This window comes from Sebastes fasciatus, chromosome 15, assembly GCF_043250625.1.
Source record: "Sebastes fasciatus isolate fSebFas1 chromosome 15, fSebFas1.pri, whole genome shotgun sequence".
In the NCBI taxonomy this organism is placed as follows: Eukaryota; Metazoa; Chordata; class Actinopteri; order Perciformes; family Sebastidae; genus Sebastes; species Sebastes fasciatus.
Window position 1 is genome coordinate 3635489 of NC_133809.1, and position 20267 is coordinate 3655755.

The 20267-nt window shown below is 36.9% G+C and overlaps 2 protein-coding genes across 4 annotated transcripts in view; both read right to left on the bottom strand.

The window, feature by feature from the left end:
* The window catches only part of LOC141783620 (uncharacterized), a 218608-nt gene extending 217241 nt beyond the window's left edge, over positions 1–1367 (bottom strand). Inside the window, exons 1-2 of the mRNA XM_074661012.1 lie at positions 1268–1367; positions 487–537 (exon numbers count right to left, since the gene is read on the bottom strand). Of these exons, the coding sequence (XP_074517113.1) occupies positions 487–503 (17 nt within the window). The 5' untranslated portion in view covers positions 504–537; positions 1268–1367. The remainder of the gene's footprint in view (positions 1–486; positions 538–1267) is intronic.
* An 839-nt stretch (positions 1368–2206) lies between these two features.
* zfyve21 (zinc finger, FYVE domain containing 21) lies at positions 2207–18667 on the bottom strand. Of its 3 annotated transcripts, none has more exons than XR_012597317.1 (8): positions 18437–18667; positions 14651–14701; positions 13509–13677; positions 10757–10832; positions 8235–8326; positions 7024–7154; positions 3769–6801; positions 2207–3513 (listed from the first exon to the last, which is right to left on the bottom strand). XR_012597317.1 is itself a non-coding variant. In XM_074661038.1 (8 exons), the coding sequence occupies exons 1-8, from the start codon at positions 18560–18562 to the stop codon at positions 6766–6768; spliced, it is 735 nt and encodes a 244-aa protein (XP_074517139.1). In that variant the 5' UTR covers positions 18563–18667; the 3' UTR covers positions 2207–6765. The 3 variants fall into 3 exon arrangements, 2 of the variants coding, with proteins under 2 accessions (XP_074517139.1, XP_074517137.1); XM_074661038.1 differs by adding an exon at positions 7897–7950 and having other exon boundaries at positions 2207–6801; XM_074661036.1 differs by having other exon boundaries at positions 2207–6801.
* Positions 18668–20267: the final 1600 nt, after the last annotated feature.

The window sequence follows — 20267 nt, forward strand, 5'->3', positions numbered from 1 at the left end:
GCAGAAGTCTAGTTATCTCTCAGAATACTTGAATATATGATGAAAGGTTATTATGGAGTTTTTGCCCAATGATGCCAAAAAATATTCTGCCTACTGCAGCTTTAAGTAATAATGTGCCAAGCCAATCTACAGCCTCAAAATCAGGACTGATCCAGGCATTCGTTTTTTATTTATGTGATATAATTTATAACGCCAGATGATTTCTGAGCTGTCAAAAACACCCACTTGCACTCCGTTGACTGACTGCACAGAGCTGAGAGTAAATGACCCAGAGAGTTGATTTAACCCTGTGTGTGTGTGTGTGTGTGTGTGCGTGCGTGCGTGCGTGCGTGAGTGTGTGTGTGTTGGTAGGAGAGAGAGAGAGTGTGTGTGTGCATGTGTCTGTGTGTGTGTGTGTGTGTGTGTGTGTGTGTCTGTTGATGGTTGTATAAAAGCTTAATTGAAAGAGGAGTTTTTTTTTTTTAATCCAATATAATAGTTATTGACCTTTCACTGGCCCACATGGCTGTAGAGGAAGCTTTGCTTTCCCTATATCATCTGGTCAAAGAGAGAAAGAAATTAGATTAGAGAACATCAAAGAATCAAATTAAAGAATAAAGACATTTTCTTTTTAATAATAAGGGACATGTAATGTTCTATCCTTCTCAGTAGTCATTGAATGCATTAGATCTGAGACAAGTTATCAATGACTAATCACATTGATCTGACAGTACAGTTACATCAAGTCAACTTCAATATCTGCAGGTTTCAGATCCTCTAACTGAAGAACTTGCTGCATGTGACAACATGTTCATCTCTCAGTACTTTCATTATCTTATAGTCTTAAAGTGGAGAAATGGAGTTTCTGCTTTTTCTCACTCAGTGAAACGACTAAATAGTAGATTGATTGTTTGCTTTGTTTCTCAGACTACCGATATAAAGACGAAGAAAACAGCAACACATCACATTTGACTCCTAATAAAATAATCAGATGCAGGTTCTACTCCATATTACCGACGCTGAATGGATGTTGATCATAGTGTTGAATTAAAACCAAATAACATAAATGAGACTTGTTCATCTGGTTTATTAGACTATTTTAAAACAGTGGGCCTACATAAAGCGCTGCACTGTCATCCTTATTAAAAACAAATAGATAAAACCGCTTTTCTGATCAGTTTTCTGTTTATTTTTGTTGTTGTTCGGAATTAAATGTAATAATTGACTTAACGGATGTTACACAGACTCTGGAGATAAGATTAATAAAGTAATAAAGTAGTTACAATACCTTTAAGATCACGGGAAATAAACTGCGTAACACTGACGAGGAGGAAACACAAAAGTGAAACCAAACTTGTGCTTGATCCCATCCCCCAACCTGCTCTCTGTCTCCCTCCAGAGTCTAAAGACATGCAGGTTAGGTTAATTATTAATAGATACATACAAAATAAAAATAAATTAATATATATATATATAAAATAAATAAATTTATATAAATAAATATATGTATTTATACAAATATATATTTTTTTAATATATATATATTTTTATATATATATATATACAAATAAATGATAAATAAATAAATATTTATAAAAATAAATATATATTTATATACATAAATATATACATGTATGCATACTTACCAAAAAGGTAAATTAAAAGAGAAAAATATAATATGAATTGGTTTTAATATTAATAATATTGATAAAAAGTTATAAAATAGAGACACAGTTTTGAAGTCCAAATACAATCTCTGTAGTGCATCAAACTATATTTAAATACAATAAACAAAAGTTTTGTTTTAGTGAATTTACATTTATGTGACATTTAGTACACAATTAACATCACTTTGTTACCAGATAGTTAAGTCATGTGGTCTAGTAACAGTGTGATTAAAAACTCTTATTTTTCTGTTATTATTTATATGATCATAGTAAAAACACACTTTACCTACAAGACGCTTAACATGGAGTCAAAGGGACACACTGGAGCAAAGAGCTGGAACGACTTCTACTACATTTATAATCTCTTTTGGAGTTTTAGCAGTTTTAATAAAATGTCTGTATTTTATATCCAATAAGCTTTTCTGTTGTTCCAGATAAAGCTCTAACGGTTTGATGAATTTTACACCTGAATCATATACTTTTATAGCAGTTCCTCTTCATTCTGTTCTTCTGTTAAAGGATGAATCCACTTTTCCAAAAGACACGATCGACACCACAAATGTATAAACACTTGATTTTATTCTCAACAGAATAATCCAACGAAGGGTGCAGAAGCGTTTTCAGCGTAATAAATGAAGCTCTGGGATAAAAAAGGACTGTAATCAGGGCGGGCTTTAAAGTGCAGGTGATTTATAACAGAAACTCTTCATTAACGTATAACTGAGGACAGTCTGAGAGCTGCACAGAGAGAGTATCACAGTATGACCATACTCCTCAGATTCATTCATTTAACTGATAAACAACTACAGATATTGGTGTTTAAAGCTGCACTGGGCAAATGTGCTTCAAATGGAAGTAAAAAATTTCATTATTATATTGAATTAAACTGCAGGAATCCATTGTTAGCTTGTGTATTTTTGATAAAAAGGGACAAAATTACAAGTTTCAAATGAACATAACTCTGATTTAGATGTTTAGACGTCACCTGAAGGGATTATGCACCTGCTGGATAAACAACTCAGTAGGCAGCCAATAACAAAAATGGAGGATTAAGGGAAGGACATTATTTTAATTACAGAGGCTAATATGATCATTTGTGTTCCTAACTGTGCAGCCATCACATGCGTCTTCATCACAAACAGCTCTATAATGGAAGAACTTAACTGGACAACCTTGTGAGTGTACAGATAACATCAACACGCGTCTTTTTACACACAAAAAAACTCACATAAAACCTTCCTTCGTGTCTGTTCTGAAAGAAAAAAGAAAAAAAGCCTCGAACCAAACAACAACTTGTGATTTTAATTCTTAGGTGAGCAGCGTATAAAAATAAACTTTATGTTACAAAGTGGAGGTGGTGACTGTTGGGGCATCAATGACACGGAAAGGCCAACAAACCCGATTCTGTTCTCCGTTAAAACACTTTTAAAAGGTGTTTTCTTCGAGCTTCGAGAAAAACAGGGAAGACAAACCGAATTCCAGCGAGACTTAAAAAAGAAAAGAAAAGAATATTATCATGAAGCCGATGATACTTGGTAATCTTAGCTAAATACAGCACATAGTGTTCGCAACTGAAATGCAACAGTGCATTTAAAATGTCAACGTTTACTCGGGTGTTCTGACAGATTTAGTTATTACACTTCATAATAACATTATAAATGATAAATTAATAGTTAATTAAAATTAGTTTACTGTTAACAAACAACAAAATTATAATTAATAATGTTTGCTAATTATTAATAATGCTCTAATTTTTGTTATTTTAAACGTTTATTGTTGCACACAACTTTTATATACTACATATATAAGTATTAGTTAATGATTAAGATATTATTTGTAAACCTTAAATAAATTGTTTGTAAAACATCTATAAGTATATATTTGTAACACTTTGTTAAAGGTTAATTAATTAATTTGTAAATGTCTATAAATATTATTTGGATGGTTATTATAAAGATGATTATAATATCTTGTTAAATGGTTAATAAATACTTTATAAAGCATCTATAAATATTATTTAGATCGATAATTAATACTTTGTTAATGGTTAATAATTAGTTTCTGGTCCTTCTATCTATGTAATGTTTATAGATGTTTTACAAACAATTTCTAAAATGTTTACAAATAATATCTTAATCATTAACAAATACTTAATATAGTATATAAAATGTAATAATTTGTGCAATAATAAACTTAATAGAATATAATTGTTATCGTCTCCCATCAGCTTTGATACAATACATAATTTATAAACTAATTATTCCATATTACACATAAATTATGGCATTACTAATAATTAGAAACATTAATTATTATTTTATAGTTATTTAATAATAAAATAACTATTAACTAAGTTTAATTAACTATTAATTTATAAATGATGGTTATTATAAAGTGTTTAAAAAAAAGATTTTTTGTGTCACAACATTTAGTTCTTACAACACAGAATTCACAAATTCACTTCATGCTTCAGCGAAAGTATATTTTAAACATTATAAACGTGTTAAAAAAAAAGACACATCTTAATTTTGTTATTATCAAAATTCCCGACATTTTTCTTCCAACTCAAAACAGTTTAAAAACTTAAAGAGCGTCACATTCTGTACTTGCATCGGGGAATAATTAGACTTAAAGGTTCATTCTGCTCTTTCAGACGGCCCCAGTTTGTTCCTCTCATGTATCATCATTACTTTCACCGTACAGAGCCGCTCCACGTTTCACTAGTTGAATGCTTTTAATGTGAAGCAGCAGCAATGTTGTGTTAACTTCAGTAATTTAATAATAAAAAAACTTTAATAAAAAGGGATAATCGATTAGGTGTCAACTATTTTGATAATCAGTTTGAGGAATTTAATAATTAAAAAAAAAGTCAAAATTCTCTGATTCCAGCTTCTAAAATGTGAATATTTTCTGGTTTCTTTGCTCCTCTATGACAGTAAACTGAATATATTTGAGTTTTAGACAAAACAAGACGTTTGAGGACGTCATCTTTGGCTACAAAAAAATAATTTTTAACCATTTTCTGACATTTTATGGACCAAACAACTAATCGATTAATCGAGAAAACAATCAACAGATTAATCGTCAATGAAAATAATCGTTAGTTGCAGCCCTGATGCAAAACGCTACGAGTCAAATGTAAGGGATAATAATGTACAGCGAGACGGTCATTGTTGTGAAATAAACAACTGCAACAAGCTGTACATTATCCTGCTTATTGCACGGCTATTTACTTAAGAAATCAATAATTTGACACAAGAAAACGGTCCTCCAGAGTCCGACATCAGAGCTGCGCCCATAGCAACGGTCTGTTATACATAGCAACGGTCTGTTATACATCGCAACGGTCTGTTATACATCGCAACGGTCTGTTATACATAGCAACGGTCTCTTATACACAGCAACGGTCTGTTATAAAGAAATAACAGACCGTAGAACGCCGTGATTGACCAATCAGAATCAGGTATTCACAACAAAGCTGTGTAAGAAGTAATGATAATACACAAGATGCACAAACCAGGGCCAACTTTCAGAAATCTTTTGAACACAGTAAATGTATATCAGGACGATTAAATATTTTTCTTGCAGTGGCTAAAATTCTCTCAACACTTCCACCACCTCAGTCTAAACTAAGTTTCTCTTTATAATTAGGTCCTCGGAAGCACAACCAACTACCAAACCACCACCTCAACTAGAACCGAACAGCATTTGATTGATGGAAGGTGGTGACTTCACTTCCTGTTTGTAGCTCTGGACGACGATGACAACAATAAGGAAAAATAAAAAAGAGAAAAACAGAAAGGTTTGTTTACAAATGTTACAAAAACTGTAGTCATACTTCAGCTTTAAAAACGATGTTAAGTACGTACGCACCTCGTGTTAAAGTAGGAATAGTTAACAAAATAGCTCATACAAAACTTCAATACATGAAACTACATTTAAAGCATTTATTTATGTCTGTGTATGTGTTTATTCTTCACTGGAATCAGTGAATCGTTTCCTTAGACGCTGAGGCCTAAAGATTGAAACCTGTAAATATTTGAAGCAGAGAGAGAGGAGTATTTAACGTAATAATTTACAGAGAAGAAACAGAAACGTGTCACCTGAACATGTCTCTTGTTTAACTGTTCTTTGCATTTCAGGAAGTATTCAGTCATGAAAGTTTCCTCAACCTGCTCCTTCTTGCATCTGCCTCAGTTAGAGAATCCTACATTTCCCAGAATGCCTTTCACTCCTGCTCATAATACGCCCTTTCTGGTCTATTTCCTGGTAAACTCTGGGCCCTGAAATGCAGCGTACGTCACACGTAGCTGCTTTTCTATCTGCGTTAAAGGGTTTTAACGGCGGATTCTACCCTACTTGGTGCTGTATAGCTGACAGTTTAAAAAACAAAATAAAAAAGACATCCCTACAGGGATCCGTAAAGATGTCTCGTCACTTCTACCAGGAAATAAAATCCCAGATGACACAAAACAAAAACTGCGGCATATAAAATTATTGAAACAACTGTGCCTCTATTTGAAGTTTTACTGCATCTCTGAAGTTATGAAAAACGGTTTATGAAAGGTGTAATAATGTCACATTTCACGGGTGTTATAATGTGAAAATTGTACTGTAAGTATCAAAGTATAACGTGATTAACTAAAAACAATAAATCAGAGAAAGTAAACAGGAATTAAAAGCCTCCCAAAATCAACAGATAACTGACTAATGTTGGGAAGCTTCTTCTCAGTTTGTTCCATATTTATGTAGAAACATTAACGCTGCATGCCCTGCCATTTATGTCTTAAATCAAAGAGGTTTAAAGAACTCTGAAAGATGTCAAACGCAAAAAGAAAATAAGAGGAAAAATTAGCCTATTTGTGGTAAACATGATGTACAAAGTACTGGTTATAATAGAGGTAATAAAGTATTTTTGTTGTTTTATATATAAACATTTCTTGCAGAAATCACCATGATAAGAACTGGTATCGAGAACCGATGAGGAATCAGACGGATAAGCAGAATCAGAACTGGCGTTAATAAAAATTCCAAACGATACCAAACCCCCGGTGAGACCGGGTACAAAAACACTTGGGTGTGTGCTGCCTGGAGGTTCAGTCTGCCGGCTGCCTGCACGTCACTGGTCCCGGGCTTCGTACAGCAGTTTGGCCGCCTGCGAGGAAAGACAGCGTTTTTTAGGCATCTAAAATCTGTTTAGCTGCTGCCCCCGTCCACAGCAGCACACTGCTTTGCTCCCGTGCTGGTACTCCGGTCTGCTTCTCCAAACTGGGGGCGTGCTGACCGTCATCTACCCCAAACTATCCCTTTAAATAAGCTATAAAACATACATGTGCATGCAGCGACAGTATGAGCTCTCGTGTCCTCTTGATCGTACCTTGTGCATCGCAGCCAACCATAACGAGGCCACCTTCTTGTCGTCTGCTGCCTCCATGCGGAGCTGCTCGGCGTCCTGGGAGCCCATCGGCTTGTAGTGGAGCAGCATGCCGCTGGCCCGCGACGTCCCTCCTGCACACAACACACACACCTCCAGTTAGACGTGAACTAAAAAAACAAGACTGATGGATTAAACTGAATAAGCCTATTTGTCAAAGAACATTTTTTTTTTTTGTCTCCCAAAACTATCAGACATTTTAAATGTTAAACTTCGCCTCGCTGACACTTTTAAGAGGTTTGACACTTTCTAAACACTGGAAAAAAAACCTGCTCTGAGAATAAAATATTTTTTGTCTCTCACCTGCCTCATTTAAAATAACAAACCAAAACTAAAAATGTCAAGATATCCCTTCATAAGGAGCTTTCTCCCCATGAGATCAGCCTCGACAATATCAATAACAAACCCTTCAACACGATTAATGCGTGCACAAACATACAGATGCAACAACAAAGAGATGTCAGGGGAATAAAAATGAATTGAAGGATTAGAAATCAATGAGAGAACACGACAGAAAAAACATTGTTTTTCAAAATAAAACCATGCACCAAAGAATGATGAGAGTAAATTAGAAGGTACGGACGTGACTGAAAAAAGACGCATGCTGCATGCAGGAGGCAAGAGGAGTTATTGGCCAAACCATGCACTACGAGCATAACATATTGACATTTATTGAAGCATAAAGCAGAACAGCATCTTTGGTTTCATTTGCAGACATGCACACAAGATGAAAACCCAAAAGAAACCAGAAAAAAGGAAGGATGGAGTGACGACGGTGAGCGACTCAAAACCACCAGAGTGAACACCAACGCTAACCTTCAGAGATATACTGACTGTCCAGCAGACTGGTGTAAGTGTGAATGTCATTCTCTGAGCCCAGAAGAAGAAGAAGAAGAAGATGAAGAAGAGGAGGAGCAGAGGAGAAAGAGTTTGTAAGTGTTAATTTGGGGAAAAAAACAGGTTTAAGTGTTAATCAAGAAATCTCTCAGCTGGTTAGTGGATCCCAATCCCGAAGAATTCACAATAATTTATACAATAGAAAAGATGCAATAAACTGTATTTGTCTTTATCGTAGCAAATCTAATAGCTGTACGAAACAGTCACAGATATGCACTGAAATTCTGATCTTAACACGTGTGATTTGTTTGTCTCACCTCCTGGACTCGACCCGTCTGTCAAAATCTGCATGCTGGAGATCCGAGACAACTCCACCTCGAAGTGACTTTCACCGTCCAGGAACAGATACCTGATATTTGGATTATTAAAAAAGAAAATATAAGACAAATGTGATTCAAAACAAATCAAACCAGTTTGACCAATAACGACGCGGTGAATCTGATTGGTTGGGATCTTTCAGTATCTCACAATCCAATTTTGATTCTTGGGATCAAGATTCAATTCAAAATAGATTCTCGATTCAGTACATGAGGGGTACTAGTTTCAGGATCTGCATTATGATGCGTTCATCATGCGGCTCTATTCAGTAAAACTGAATATTAAGCAAAGGTAAATTCTAACATCAAGTAAATGTAATCTTGTAAAATCTATAATTACAGTTGATTGAAGGAGATTTTTTCACAGTCTTATAAAATAGATAATAGAGAGGGAATTATGACCTTTTTTACTTCCTAACAAAAACCAGTGTGCAGAGTTTCCACCAGAAAAGTTGTTAGAACCGGTGGCCGAGTGTCGGCACCTGTTATTAACTGACAACCTAAACTGTACACACACTGCACTGCCATGTTCACACCTACAGCATAACGTTACTGTTCATTTTATACTCAACGTCCGTCACACACATACACTCTCTCCTTTTCTCAATCGCTTACGTTAATGCTGACGTTACGGGCCGCCTGGCTGGCAGAAGCCCGTCTCGTCTCGTCTCCCCATAAAACACATGAACTTTCTGAACAAACACAACGTACGACCACCTCTTCTGTCTCTCTGTCTCTCGACTGCACACACAGACATCAGTTAACGTTAAGCACACAACCTGCGCACTGAGTTATTCCTTAAAGGCATTCACTACCTGTTTATAACATATTTTAGTTTAAAAAACATCTTAAAAATACATAAATCCCCGATCAGGCCCGACAGGGAGTCGACTTAGGCCCAGCAGACACTGGCGGAAACCCTGAGTATGCAAATGGTAATAATGTAGAGTGTAAGTTGAAGAACATGGGATTTACTTTTGTTTTTTATTGTGGTATCGAATTGATGTTGACAATTGTGGAATTTCACTGGTATTGGTATCGACTAGTAAATTTCTAAATTGTGACATCCCTAAACATCATGCTAAATTTGCACAAATAAAAACTTTCTACTAAGTTTTTTCTCTATTCTCAGCGACTTCAAGTTATAACAAAAAAAATAATTATGCATGTTACATAAATAAAATAAAAATGAAACCAATCAGCACAAAATTTTAATTATGGCGAGTGGAGGTTAAGGTTGGGGCGATTCGTCGACGTAGTATACGTCTATTTACGTAAGGTGCGTCGACGTATCGGATGACGTAATGAAAATGCGCTGCGCCCGGTCCAAGCATGGATTCTGATTCCCCAGAGAGCAAGAAGTGTCAAAAACCTCTCCAACGTTCATCTAAAGTATGGGAATACTTCAAACAGAGACCCAACAATGTGGTGCTCTGTAAGTTGTGCAGGATGGAGATGGCGTACTACAGCAGTACAGGTGCAATGCACCATCACCTGACAAGAAGGCATCCCGGAGCGCTGCGTGAAGAAGACAGCAGCAAGACACCGCTGTAAGTCCTGTTGACTTTTTCCCCACCGGGTATGATCTATTCAGATTGCAAAAGCGCGGGCGTGTTTCTGTTAGCAGTAGTCATTTAAAGTCGTTTCTAAATGTTTCTTCATCACCACCATGTTAAAAGTATTGTAACGTAACGTAACGTTGCACCATGCGCAGTTTTATTTTTTTCTGTTTCCTTTAACGGCGGTGTGTGAGTGATAAAATGGCTTAAAGTAGCGTTACATATTGATCTACAGTCTGTGACTGTTAGTCTGTAAATAGTTTCAATTATTTATCTTGGTCCACACTGATGCAAAAGTACATTTGCAAGTCTTTATCTAACTGTATATTATTACAGTGATTGAATAAATCCATGTCTAAACCATTTTAAGTTTTAAGTTAAGTACTTAAGTAAAAATACTGATGAGGCTTATTATTATTATTATTATTATTAGCCTAATGTCATAACACAACAGTGCTATGGAAATTAGACCTGTTTTAAAATGTGCCACTATTATCATTATTCTAATGGCTTTCTGTGTCTCTTTTTCAGGATAAGTCAAACCAGAGTGGAGGACTTCTTCCACAAAAACAACATTGCACTTTATTCCTTTTACATGAATTCACAATACAAGCTCTTATTTTAATTTTATTTTGGAGAAATGTTATGTTGGACTGAAAACAGATTACCGGTAAAGACAGGGATATTTTTCGTTGTTAAATAATGCCATAAGAATATTCTTGTTTTATGTATATGTTTATAAGAGAAAGTATTGAAATAATAATGAGTCAAGTTTTTGATATTTATTTACGTATTTATAAAAAAAATATTTCGAATAATTGATGAATTAGTCGTTAGATTAATCGTTAAAAAATTAATGGTTAGGTGCAGCCCTAGTGGAGGTGTGGATTTTAAAAAGCTCACCTGTGGTTGTTGGAGAGGCGACACATCATGGTTTCAGACTTCTCCGACGTTCCCAAAGTGACGACGAAGCTGCCGCCTGGAAACACAACAACAATAACAATAAACACAACAACAACAACAACAGGTGGTGAACAGAAAAGAAATGACAGGAACATTCAACTCTGAAAGTCTGCTAGTGAATGTAAAAACACGTTTTCCTAAAAAATAATCATCACTAGTATTTGGCCATAATAATGCAGCCACATCTTCCAAACAAAAAGGTTGAAAATATCAGTTCTTTTGTAACGAATGATTCCCAGAAAAGACCGACCAGACCACTGAAATTTAATGGAAAAGCTTTTATATAAATATGGCTGCATGTCTGGTCTGGTTTCGTTTATCTTATCTTAATCTCAGAAAGAAAAAAATATAAATTATTGATTAATCGTTTAAGTCAATTGTCAAGAAACAAAATGTTAAATATTCTCTGGTTCCAGCTTCTCCCATGGGAGGATTTGTTTACCTTATATCATTATAAACTGAATATGGTTGAGTTTTTGCAATATGAAGACGTCACCTTGTCCTCTCGCTTTCTCTATTTTCTGACATTTTACTTTATAAACTAAATGATTGATCAAAAACATCCTCAACAGATCGGTCGATTATCACAACTGTTAGTTGTTGTTCTTGTATTGTTCATGTTCTTTGATCCAATAGTTCCTGATTTAAATCCATACATTTTTCCATTTTTAGATGGTAGTTTATTAAAGCAAAATATTGTACAACTGCTTGTGTTTTGTTTGGCTTCTTTTGTTTAATGAAAAAAAGAAAATCTGTTTCTTCCAGGCTGTTTAATATTATTCATTAGATCATTTACTACTAGCTGCTAATAGTTCATTAGGCTTTTGAATAATTAAACAATACTGTTGTCTACTAAAGTTATCAGATATAAACCCCAAAACTCTGATCTAGCTACAGTTCAGGATTCAGATAAAGCTTTTTAACATCACTGGAACTGTCACGGAGAGACTTATTGCTTTGTATCGTCATCTTTTGTGACCTTTTGTCCTGTTTTCTGCTGATCTATTGATAACTCCATCATCATGCTGCAGGCTTTACAGCATCACATGCAGCCGGTCGTCGTCGTCCTGCAGCTCCGGGCTGCTGATGGATTTTTCATTAAGAGCTGCTGCTGCTGTGTATTTATAGCTACACACTGACCCACACTCAACGACAACACAATGGATTACTATTATTATTATTATTATTATTATTATGATGAGGGCTCTGCTGGATTATTTCAGAGATGATTTTTATAGTATTTCTGCTTCCTGTGTAGAGCGACAGGTTGACGGTTAACTGGATATTTTTAGGGTTTAACCACAGACTGAAGAAGAGGACGTAGTCATCGTAACGTCACCCATTGGTTTGTGGACTACAGTTTTGAAGCCTTGAATTTGTCATTTTGGCCGTCGACATCTTGTTTTTTTGCAACCACATGACTGAACGCTGAATAAGACATTTTTAGGCGACACAGGGAAATTCTAATAAACAATTTTCTGAACATTTTTAGACTAAACAATTAATTTACTTATTGAGAAAATAAACTGCAGATTATTTGGTGATGAAAATAGTTATTATTTGCAACCCTGTTTAAATTGTTTAAATAAAAAGCATCTAGAGTCATCCTTAAAGGGAGGAAAAAATTCTTAAAGGTCACATATTATGCAAAATGCACTTTTCCATGTCTTTTAAACATCAATATCTGTCCCCAGTGTGTCTACAGGCCACCATAGTATCATAAAAGACCATCCTCTCTCTTTTTCTCCTCCTCCGTTTGTCCGGAAATGGGTGCAGAAATAAAAATTCGCTTTTTTCCTAGTCTTCTGACGTCATTAGGCAGAAATGCAAGCCATATATGGCTTTCCTGTTTCCAGTGAAACAGAACAGCACCCCCTCACCCCATACCCCGGCTTGGTAACCCCGCCCACGGAGTAGCCGGCTCAGCAAGCTGCGTCCGCCATTGTTATTTCGACTGTTTACTAGTAAACATGCTGAAAGGAAAACCCGCTTGTTCTGTTGTTGGCTGCAATACTCCACACAAAAGCTTGCACCATGTACCCACTTCGGATCCTCTGAAGACCCAGTGGATGGACTTTATTTTCGCTGGTGCTGTGCCCAGGTTTATAAACTTTATTCTAGCTGCTATCTCTCCACTCGTCTCTCAGAGAGAGAAAGAGAGAGAGAGAGAGAGAGAGCTGCTCCGGGAGGGAGGGGGAGGGTGACGCTGTTGTTGTTGAGGAAGTTTGATTGACAGAAAACGCTGACCAATCAGAGCAGAGTGGGAGGAGACAGGCTGTGAATCAGTGGTTTTCAGACAGAGGCTGAATTAGGCTCTGAGGCAGGCAGACTCAGGCTGCAGTATGAGAAGAATAAAGGGTTTTTTGAACATTGCAGCATGTAAACATGTTCTAGTGCAACATTAAAATACATCTATGAACCTGGAAATGAGCATAATATGTGACCTTTAAAAATTAGCACAAATCTCAAAGTACCCTGGAATAATCTTTGTTTTTAGCAGAGAGATGAGATCAGGAGGACAGTTTGACTTCTAATGAGGTTTGAAAAAAAGGAAAAATTCAAAATACAAATTGGGAAACAATAACCACGTAACCATGCAAACCATATCAAATCCCTATATTCTACTTTACAAACTCAGACTGAAGGTGTTGCACAGTTTAAAGACTATAATAATGTAGGTTGAACTTCTCACCTCCCAGAAGCACTTTGAGCTGCTTGTCGTAGAACTCCATCTCTTTCTGTGAGGCGAGGCTGCACTCGGCACACTGCCGCACCGGATCGACGAAACACATGCGGGGCAACGCCACCTTCTTACTGCAGCACTTATCACAGAAACACCGACCGCACCGCCGACAGTGATGCTGCAGGAAAACAGGAGAGTTACAGGCACATTTAAGTTTCAAGTTTATTCGTCACATACACAATTATACAAGTATAATGAGCAGTGAAACGCTTATGTACCTATCCGGCTGTACGCAAGATAAAGGAAGACAGTGCAACCAACATAAACCAGCCAACATAAATAATAAACCAACATAACATTACCAATAAACAATAAACATTACCAATACATTTACTGGCGCTGTGACGCAACTGCTTCACTAAAGTAGCAGATAAGATATTAAAAATTGAAACTAACAACCTAACCTTTCTGAAAAACTGAAACTAAACTAAAACTACTAAACTCACTCTGAAAACTCACTATAACTAGCAAACACACCGAAAATGAACTATATCAAGCAAACACACTCTGAAAACTAACTAAAACTAAACTAAAACTAGCAAACACACTCTAAAAACTAACTAGAACTAGAAAACACACTCTGAAACCTAAACTAAAATGAAAACGAAAAGTCAAAAATAAAATAAAAACTAATTGAAAATAAAAACTATTATAACCTTGTTCCAAAATGATGTGAATCAATAGAAACACATGTACATGTAGTGGTTTATGAGGTGAGTAATAAGTAACCCATCTGTCATTTATACTTCTTATTTTAGGTATAATTAAAATACACAAAGTGATAAAAGGTGGGAGGTGAGTGTTTAAAATACCAGCAGAAGTATTTTCTAGTGAATATGTAAAGACATTAGGAACGAGCAGAGATCTACAGTGTTATTACGTCACCACGGAGCTCTCAGTGTGTCTACGTGCCAAAATAAATGAACAGAAGCCGCCGGGGGAAATAAAACATCTCGTGTTTCACAGACAAAATAAAAGCCTCTAATTCTTCTTTTCTATCTGCATGTGTGCGTCTTTGTTTTATTGTTTCAGAGTGAGATAAAAGTTGTGATTTTGTTGTCACGGTCGAGTTTGCAGAAAACAAAACCGACCTTTCTTCTGATGAAGTCGAACTTGGTGTCACACTGCATACATCTGGGGCACTGGAAGAGCGAGGAAAGAGGAAAAACAGGATGTTACACAACATGCTGAGCTGGGCGGATTCAAGTTCAACTGCAGCTCGTCTGAGAGACACTTTATCATACGTGTTGCTTTAGCTTCTCTACCATTGAGTCATCAACAAAACAGTACAGACATGGTGGTAATGTAGCTGTAAGATTGTTGATGTCTTTAAATTAATCTCAAACTAATCGTTTCAGTTGTGTATGTTTTCACTTACAGTTAACACATACTGTTTTATTACTAGTGTGGGTTATCTGACACTTCTTTATTTCAGGTTTTACTGAAAGAGGAGTCTGTTTTGATGCATTTTTTACAGACTGAAAGCCAAATATCCCGCAAATATAACAGAACTGAAATATACACAATCTCTCACTTTTAGATCAGAAATATAAGGAGGGTATGATGTAGGAAAAAGTGCTTTACGGCCTTTTTAGGCATGTTTTAAACAGTAATAATCTGAATACAGGACTTTAACTTGCAATAGAGTATTTTTTCCATGTTTGTATTGCTACTTTTACTTCAGTAAAACACTTGAATACTTCTTCTAACACGGTATAACCCATTTTATAGCACAGAGGACTAACAAACAACAACAAATATTCACATTCGGAGGTCAAAACTAGTTCATTTTTGGAACTTTTTGAGTCTGTTTTGATTTGTTTTCGACACGCTGCAAGGTATGCAGGAGAATAAAAACTTCAGCATACACAAACCCTCACTTTAATATCAGAAATATAAGGAGGGTATGGTGGAGAAAAAAGTGCTTTACGGCCTTTTTAAGCATGTCTAAAACTGTTTTACCTAAATCATATTCTTAATGCAGGACTTTTAATTGCAATTGTGTGTTTTTCTATGTTGGTTTTGCTACTTTAACTTCAGTAAAAGGACTTGAATACTTCTTATAACACAATATAACCTAAGAGGGCTAAAAAGCGACAACAAATATTCACATTTGAGAGGACAAAACCAGATCATTTTTGGCACTTTAAGTCTGTTTTGATTTGTTTTTGACATGCTGAGAGCCAAATTCAGGGGAGTATGGTGGATAAAAAGTGCTTTACAGCCTTTTTTAGGCATGTTAAAACTATTTTATCCAAATAATAATCTGAATGCAATACTATTATGTTCAATAGAGTGTTTTTCCATGTTGGTATGGCTACTTTAACTTCAATAAAAGGCCATGAATACTTGTTCAAACACATTATAACCCATTATTATTATCATGCCTGTTGCTCTAATACACTGTTTGCATTTTAATCTGGAGCACATAAACCTGCAGCAGAGAAATGATTAACTTTGCTGGCTGTAGTTCAGTGTCAGGCTGGTCAAAGTGCTTCTGTGAGCAGACACAGTTGGTGTTGGTGTTGGTGTTGGTGTTGGTGTTGGTGTTGGTGTTGGTGTTTATGTTGGTGTTTGTGATGGTGTTGGTGTTGGTGATGGTGTTTGTGATGGTGTTGGTGTTGGTGTTGGTGTTGGTGTTTGTGTTTGTGTTTGTGTTTGTGTTTGTGTTGGTGTTGGTGTTGGTGTTGGTGATGGTGTTGGTGTTGGTGTTGGTGTTGGTGTTGGTGTTGGTGTTGGTGTTGGTGTTGGTGTTTGCGTTGGCGTTGGCGTTGGCGTTGGCGTTGGCGTTGGCGTTTGCGTTTGTGTTTGTGTTGGTGTTGGTGTTGGTGTTTGTGATGGTGTTGGTGTTGGTGTTGGTGTTTGCGTTGGTGTTGGTGTTTGTGATGGTGTTGGTGTTGGTGTTGGTGTTGGTGTTTGTGTTTGTGTTTGTGTTTGTGTTGGTGTTGGTGTTTGTGATGGTGTTGGTGTTGGTGTTTGCGTTGGTGTTGGTGTTGGTGTTTGTGATGGTGTTGGTGTTGGTGTTGGTGATGGTGTTGGTGTTGGTGTTTGTGATGGTGTTGGTGTTTGTGATGGTGTTGGTGTTGGTGTTGGTGATGGTGTTGGTGTTGGTGTTGGTGTTGGTGTTTGTGTTGGTGTTGGTGTTTGTGTTGGCGTTGGTGTTGGTGTTGGTGTTTGTGATGGTGTTTGTGATGTGTTGGTGTTGGTGTTGGTGTTGGTGTTTGTGTTGGTGTTGGTGTTGGTGTTGGTGTTGGTGTTGGTGTTTGTGATGGTGTTGGTGTTGGTGTTGGTGTTGGTGTTTGCGTTGGCGTTGGTGTTGGTGTTTGTGTTTGTGTTTGTGTTGGTGTTGGTGTTTGTGATGGTGTTGGTGTTGGTGTTGGTGTTTGCGTTGGCGTTGGTGTTTGTGATGGTGTTGGTGTTGGTGTTGGTGATGGTGTTGGTGTTGGTGTTTGTGATGGTGTTGGTGTTTGTGATGGTGTTGGTGTTGGTGTTGGTGATGGTGTTGGTGTTGGCGTTGGCGTTGGTGTTGGTGTTTGTGTTTGTGTTTGTGTTGGTGATGGTGATGGTGATGGTGTTGGTGTTGGTGTTGGTGTTGGTGTTTGCGTTGGCGTTGGTGTTTGTGATGGTGTTGGTGTTGGTGTTGGTGATGGTGTTGGTGTTGGTGTTTGTGATGGTGTTGGTGTTTGTGATGGTGTTGGTGTTGGTGTTGGTGATGGTGTTGGTGTTGGTGTTGGTGTTTGTGATGGTGTTGGTGTTGGTGATGGTGTTGGTGTTGGTGTTGGTGATGGTGTTGGTGTTGGTGTTGGTGTTGGTGTTGGTGTTTGTGTTGATGAGCCTCCTCCTGTAGTTTTACTGCTCTGACACACACAGAGAGCTGCTAGCAGAGCAGCTAGCTGAGCTAACTGGATGTAGCTGTCAGCTGTCAGCTAACAAGCAAAACAAACAGCTGTTCTGTCACTTTAACCATCTCCGGTGGAGATATAACATCATTACTGCGTCTGACAGCTGGTTTTAACTGTTAACCAGCTGGTTATCTGATGAACTATGTGTGTGAGCTGCCAGGCCACAGTTAGACACAGTTAGCAGGGAGGAAACAGGAAGTTCAGAGGCTACACCTCCAAAATAAAAGCCCTTTATCACAACACCTTCATGAGCAGTCACATGCAGCAAGTGGTGGAAAGTAAATAAGTACATTTATTACTGTCTAATTTCAGTATCAATATCAGTTCATTAGTTAAGAGACAAAAAGCACAAAAAAATGAAGGTGTGAAATGGATAAAAAAAAACTTAGAGATAAACCAAGACAATTATTTGCAGATTAATCGGATAATAATAATAATAATAATAATAATAATAATTTGTTGAAGCCCTACTTTACATATTAATCCTGTCTGATTGTACCGACCCTGTGAATTGAAGACATTTTTAACTATTATTATCATCGCCTTTAACAATCTAAATTTATTATTGTTATTTTATACCGCATGTTTTATATATATTTTTATTTATAATGTATATATTGTTTAAAATGTATATATTTATTTAAAATGCATATATTGGTATTTATAATGTATATATTGCTTAAAATGTATATATTTTTATGTATGTCTATATTGTTTAAAATGTATATATTTTTATTTAAAATGTATATATTTGTATTTATAATGTATATATTGTTTAAAATGTATATATTTTTTATTTATGTCTAAAATTGTTTAAAATGTATATATTTTATTTAAAATGCATATATTTTTATTTATGTATATATATTTTTTAATGTATATATATTTTTATTTTTATACGTTTATTTTGAAAATCTCCACCGGAATAGCCCTGGTTAGAATGCCAGCTTGTCTCCTGCCTCCGCCTCGCCTCACCTCTTTATCCGGGACCCACTGCGGCTCGTCCAGACTGAAGGGGCTGTTGAAGGCTCCGTTCTCCGGAACCATCCGCAGCCCGCTGGAGCTCCGGACGAGCTTCTTCCCATCAGGCACCGCGGACATCTTGCTGCTGCTGCTGCTGTAGCTGCTGCTGCTGCTACTGCTGCTGCTGCTACTACTGCTGCTGCTGCTCTCGGTCTCTCTGTACAGTAGCGGCTCTTCTTGTGATGGGGCGGTCAAGCACGAGTCGGTTCAAAAAGCCGACTCTTTTAAGTAAACGATAAGAGCCGACTCCCGTCCGAGCGCCGTTTTTTTTTTTTTTTTTTTTTTTTTTTTTTAATTAATTCAAGGAAGAATGATAGGATGATCTTCTCCCCGGCACGGGCACTACATGCACTGACTGGGACTGAGAGTATGTTACAATCCACGTACTTCCTGAAGTCCACTTCAATGTAGTGCACTGTGTGTACTTACTTGAGCAACATGTCACCGCGACTCGCTACCCGCCAAAATATCTGCCTGCTTTGTTGAAGAAAAAAATGAGAGCAGAGTGGAAATTACGTTTCCAACGTCGTCGCCTACGCTTACGATGTGTCCTCCTGTTGGCTGACACATTTGAATAGTGGTCGTGGTCCCGCCCCTTCCGCTACATAGCCAAGATGGCGACAGTCGAGTATGAAAAGTGTCCAGCGTTCCACACTCAACGATTTGACCGTTTTGTGTACAACATCCGGGTAGTTTGAGTGCACTGCTTTTTGCCGTACTTCCCAGTGTGAACACACTTATGCACTCAAAATAGTAAGTGTAAGTACAGAAGTACGCGGATTGGAACACACTCTGAATGTTGTGTTAATGACATCCGTGCGACCAATCAGGTGATGACAGACAAGGATCATACCCTCAAGCAGGGAGGGGTGGCGCGCTGACGGTCTACAGGTACAGAGCAGGAGGGAGAGGAGGAGAGAAAGAGAGAGGAGTGCGGTGGGCGAATTGCAGAGAAGATGAGTGACAGTCGGAAACGAAGCAGCATGTAAAATTATGGTATTCTGGAAATTATAAGGTTTAGTATAATTATATTGAATAATTTAAGTGATATATCTGCGCACATACTAACCATAGGTCAAAACAGCTAAAGCTAAATTTGGCTGAATTATAAAAGGCAGAAGTGATGTAAAATGAAGAGCCGTTCGGGAGCCGAAAGAGCCGGCTCTTCTTGGTGAGCTGAGCCAAATGATCTGGATCACTAAAAAGAGCCGTAATTCCCATCACTACTCCTGTCTGGACACGCCCACACCCATCAATGATTGACAGGCCGTTTAACGAATCAGAGCACAGAGCTGATGTCACGTGGTGCGTCTGGTTAAGTGGAGTGTTGTGGTTTTTTACAACTCCAGACAGAATATCCACACTGCTGCAGGAGGGAGGATATTAAGATGTATTTATTGTAATTTATGCTAATTTTATACATCAGAAACTGTAGTTTTTACCTGCTGCTACTCAATTAAAGTCCTCATATGTTTGTTTTATTTGATGACTTTATGAAAATGTATTGTCTGCGAGGAAATATTGTATGTATAAATAAAGAACAATGTTCCTAATTTCAGACTTTTTTGTGGAATATTTTTATGCATCTCTAAACAATATCTGTAACCAAAAAGCACAAAACATACTGTGAAAGAGATTTTATGTTTTCCTTTTATTTTTTTTTATTCAATTTGATTTATTTTTATTATTTTTTTGAATTTGTTTAATTTATTTTGTATACTGTCTCTGGTTTATGTTAGAATTCAAGAGCTGCTGTGTACAATATCTGCAGGCTGATGTTCTT

Bases quoted from the DNA above. Each gene is read 5' to 3' on its own strand.
- zfyve21 (XM_074661038.1), bottom strand. From the start codon at position 18,562: ATGTCCGCGGTGCCTGATGGGAAGAAGCTCGTCCGGAGCTCCAGCGGG. The intron at 10,833-13,508 runs GTGAGAAGTTCA...TTGTGTTTCCAG, and splicing joins GCTCAAAGTGCTTCTGGGAG to GCGGCAGCTTCGTCGTCACT. The intron at 7,155-7,896 runs GTTAGCGTTGGT...TGTTGTGTGCAG, and splicing joins CAGTCAGTATATCTCTGAAG to GAGGGACGTCGCGGGCCAGC.